Source organism: Chiloscyllium plagiosum, chromosome 47 (assembly GCF_004010195.1).
Source record: "Chiloscyllium plagiosum isolate BGI_BamShark_2017 chromosome 47, ASM401019v2, whole genome shotgun sequence".
Classification (NCBI taxonomy): domain Eukaryota; kingdom Metazoa; phylum Chordata; class Chondrichthyes; order Orectolobiformes; family Hemiscylliidae; genus Chiloscyllium; species Chiloscyllium plagiosum.
Window position 1 is genome coordinate 4,783,148 of NC_057756.1, and position 4,772 is coordinate 4,787,919.

General features: G+C 48.4%; 1 protein-coding gene across 1 annotated transcript in view; it reads right to left on the reverse strand.

Annotated features, from left to right (window-relative positions):
- The window catches only part of LOC122544259 (transcobalamin-1-like), an 18,546-nt gene extending 14,351 nt beyond the window's left edge, over positions 1-4,195 (reverse strand). Inside the window, exons 1-2 of the mRNA XM_043683336.1 lie at positions 3,096-4,195; positions 905-1,063 (exon numbers count right to left, since the gene is read on the reverse strand). Of these exons, the coding sequence (XP_043539271.1) occupies positions 905-1,063; positions 3,096-3,159 (223 nt within the window). The 5' untranslated portion in view covers positions 3,160-4,195. The remainder of the gene's footprint in view (positions 1-904; positions 1,064-3,095) is intronic.
- Between the last annotated feature and the right edge of the window lie 577 nt (positions 4,196-4,772).

Genomic DNA, 4,772 nt, shown 5'->3' on the forward strand with positions numbered 1-4,772 from the left:
TGCGGCACTCCCTCAGCACTGACCCTCCAACAGTACGGCACTCACTCAGCACTGACCCTCCCACAGTGCGGCACTCCCTCAGTACAGACCCTCCGAAATGGCAGCACTCCCTCAGCACTGACCCTCTGACAGGGCGGCGCTCCCTCAGCACTGACCCTCCCACATTGCGGCACTCCCTCAGCACTGGCCCTCTGACAGTGCAGCGCTCCCTCAGCACTGGCCCTCACAGTGCGGCACTCCCTCAGCGCTGACCCTCCGACAGTGCAGCACTCCCTCAGTACTGGCCCTCACAGTGCGGCACTCCCTCAGACTGACCCTCCGACAGTGCGGCACTCCCTCAGCACTGACCCTCTCAGTGCGGCACTCCCTCAGCACTGACCCTCCGACAGTGCAGCGCTCCCTCAGCACTGGCCCTCACAGTGCAGCACTCCCTCAGCGCTGACCCTCTAACAGTGCGGCGCTCCCTCAGCACTGGCCCTCAGTGCGGCGCTCCCTCAGCACTGACCCTCCGACAGTGCATTGCCCACTCAGTACTGAGCCTCGCACAGTGTGGGAACCCCTCAGTGCAGACACTGTGAACTTGGAAACTTCACTCAGTTCTGACACCGTGGCAGTGCAGGGCTGCCTTAACACTTCGGTGTCTGACACTTTTTCATCACTGTACCTCTGACAGAGCAGCACCCCAATATTACTGACTCCCTTTCAGTTCAGAATTCTTTCAGCACTAACACCTGAAAATGAGCATTCCTTCAGTGTTAACATTACGACAGTGCAACATTCCCTCAGTGGATCCCTCGCTCAGTCGATTATCTTAATTACTAGCATGGGACTGAAAGCGTGCTCAGAATATACTGACATGTTTCCCAGACAGCAGGCCATGTTTGTATCATCTGCGCTCTCTTACCTTTGCTAATAGCAATCTCCTTAAGTCTGTTGACAATGTATGGTTCGATCTTGTGTTTCACCAGACACAGGGAAAGTACCACACTGGGGTCTGGGTCTTGGTCAATCAGAGAGTCAGCCAACTTGTTCTCCAGCTGGGCCGCACATTCTATGTAGTCTCCTGGAAAACATTTGAATGGAAGCAGCAGAAATTGAGACAAAATTAATCTGCTCACTGAGTTGCAAGTAATCTCTTATTCTATTTCTGATCTTTGCCCAAGTAGCCTAACTCATAATAACTTTTGTAAAATTCGCCTGAGCCACCTTTTACAGGTTTATTGTCAAATCCGATTCCACCATCCTTACCAGTGGAAATTTCCAAATCTCAACAAAGGCTGTGTCAAATATATTTCATTATCACACACCACCATCTTCCCACCGCAACCACCCTCTTTCTTTGCCAAATGTCTTCATGCCGTGTCATCGAGGAATTGACCCTCCTGTCACTGGAAATATTATCGAAGTTTCAGGCCTAAGCCCTCATCTGGAATGAGGTTTTGTGGGCTGGGGGTGGGGAGCTGAGAGGTAAATGCGAGGGGGGGTGAGGTTGGGGGGGATAGGTGGATTAAGGTGGGGGAGAAGGTGATAGGTTGGAGAGGAGGGTGGAGTGGATAGGTCAAGAGGGCAGTGCTGAGTTGGAGGCTTGGAACTGGAATAATGTGGGGGGGGGGATGGAAAATGAGGAAACTGGTGAGATCTACATTAATAACGTGTGGTTTCAGGGTCCCGAGGCGGAAGATGAAGCGTCCTATCTCATGTATTGGGTGGTAAGGGTTTGGCGATGGAGGAGGCCCAGAACCCGCATGTCCTTGGCAGAGTGGGAGGAGGAGTTGAAGTGTTCAACCAAAGGCTTGGTTGTTGTGGGTGTCCCAGAGATGTTCTCTGAAATGGTCCCAGATGGCCTCCTTCTTCAAAGGTTGCAATTTCCCCTCTCACTTGGTCATCAATGCCCTCCAGCGCATCTCTTCCACTTCCCACACCTCCCTTCAACCACACCCTCGCAGTGCAACAAGGACAGAACCCCTTCCCGGTCGCAACCTTCCACTCCACCAAACTTCAGAAACATTCCATCATCCCCCATCACCTTCAAACAGACCCCACCGTGAGGGATATATTTCCCTCCCCACCCCTATCAGCATTCCAAAGAGACCATTCCCTCTGCGACTCCCTCGTTAGATCCATGCCCCCACCACCACCACCAGCCCACACCCCACTCTCAGCACCTTCCTGTCACCACAGGAAATGCAAAGCCTGCGCCCACACCTCCCCTCACCACCGTCCAAGGCCCCAAGGGATCCTTCCACATCCGACAGAAATTCACCTGTATCTCCATCAATGTCATCTGCTGTATGTGTGGCACCCAATGTGGTCTCCTCTACATCAGGGACACAGTACACCAACTTGCAGATCATTTCAGAGAACATCACTGGGACATCTGCACCAACCAATCCCACCACCCCGTGGCTGAACACTTCAACTCCCCCCTCCCACTCTGACAAGGACATGCAGGTCCTGGGCCTCCTCCATCGCCAAATCCTTACCAACTAACGCCAGGAGGAAGAACACCTAATCTGCCACCTTAGAACCCTGCAACAACATGGGATTAATGTGGATTTCACCAGTTTCCTAATTTCCCCTTCCCACACATTAGCCCAGTCCCAAGCCTTCAACTCGGCACCACCCTCTAGACCTATCCATCGCCTTTCTCAACTATCCGCTTCACCTTCCTCTCAGACCTATCACCTTATCCTCCACCTTCACTTACTTTTCGCATTCTCCTTCCCCCCCAACCCCCTCCCATTTATCTCTCAGCCAACCCCCGTCCCTCACCCACCCCATGAGTTTCATTCCTGATGATGGGCTTATGCCAAATATGTCGCTTCACCTGCTCCTCGGATGCTGTCTGGCCTGCTGTGCTTTTCCATCACCACACCCTCGACTATGATCTCCAGCATCTCCAGTCCCCACTTTCTTCCAGCAGGAAATAGTAACCCTCATTTCATCTATCTTCATAGTTTTGAACACCTCCATTAAACCCCTCCTTAATTTTGTCTTCTGAAAGTACAGAATACCAGCCTTTTCAAACTCAAACCGAAACCTCTCATTCTAGTTTGTAGATGTATTTAGAGTAGGAGGGGGCAACCACAGCTTACCACAGCTTTGAAGACCATGAGGTAAGAACACCACGATCACGAACAGTGTCGGCAAGATGCCCATTGTTATTACGAGCCTGCCGTTAATCAGAACCAGAATCGTCAGTGCAAAGTGGTTACGGGAGGTGTGGGGTAGTGTGGCTTTATATATATCAAAGGGAAGGTCAAAGGATTGCAATTAATATATTGTGGGAATACTAATTAACCTTTACTTAGAGATTGTTACACAAAGTGGACCTAATCTTTGATACCGAGTTAATGCACCAGCAAATATTAACTGAACAATTTGCAAGATCACCTGAAGCAATGTCACACGAAGGGTATTTTAATTTGTTCTCAATGGCTGACGCAATCAGCGATTGCAATTCCCGCTATAATTGAGGGGTTTAAGGGAGGTGTTCAAAAAGGTTGTAATCATCCACTTCCCTGAACTGCTGCAGTCCAGGGCAGTGCATTGCTTAGCAAGAGAGTTAGGAGGGATACGCAGTTCCAGGATATTAGTGATTAACACTGCTGACCATTAACAAATGTGTATAAATCTTTGGCAGCGAATGATTAGGACAGCAAAGGGTTTTTTTTTTCCATTCGTTCGCAGGATTTGAGCATCACTGGATTTTGGCACAGCATTTATTCCTCATTCCTATCCCCATCAAAGTGGGAGAATTGCAGAGGCTCATTACTTTGGAGAAACAGAACGTAGCAGAATTTAAACTGCAGCTTTCTCTGTTTCTGCTTCCAGTCTGGCCATTGAGATGAAATTGATTTCGAGACAAGAATCTTATTGATGATATTAGTTAAATTATCTTTTCCATGATACAAATTGGTGAACGAGTTAGAGGCTGTAATCTAACCGAGGGTCTTGTTGTGGTTTATATATAGATTAACAGCAATGCTGCTGTGAGTTACAAATTGTAATCTAATCAAGGGGGTCTGTGGACTTATATGTACAATAACAGATATCGTGGAGTGAGTTACAAACTATAATCTAATTGATGGGTTCACTGTGGATTAAAAACAGGATATTTGCTTATGTGTGTGTGCGCCTGTCTGTGTGTGTTTCTGTGTATGTCTGTGTGTGTTTGTGCGCCTGTCTGTGTGTGTTTCTGTGTGTCTATCTTCGTATGTCTTTGCGTGTGTGTGTGTATACATCTCAGTTGAACTGTGTTTGTGGCTATGTGTTTTTGTGAGCAAGTGTATATCGGTGTGTGTATTAAAAGAACATAGAACAGTACGTCATAGTGCAGGCCCTTTGACCCTCAATGTTGTGTTGACTTTTATCCTACTCTAAGCTCAAGCTAACCCACATACCCTTCATTTTACTATCACCCATGTGCCTATCTAAGAGTGTCCGTAATGTACTTGACTCTAAAACCACTGCATTTCACACACCTACCACTCTCTGTGCAAAGAACCCACCTCTGACATCTATCCTAAACCTTTCTCCAATCACCTTAAAATTATGCCCCCTTTTGATAGCCATTTCTGTCCTGGGACAAAGTATCTGACTATCCACTCTATCTATGCCTCTCAACACCTTGTACATCGCTATCAAGTCACCCCCCATCCTCCTTCGCTCCAATGAGAAAAGCCCTAGATCCCTCAACCTTTCTTCATAAGACATGCCCTCCAGTCCAGGCAGCATCCTGGTATATCTCCTCTGCACTCTCTCTAAAGCTT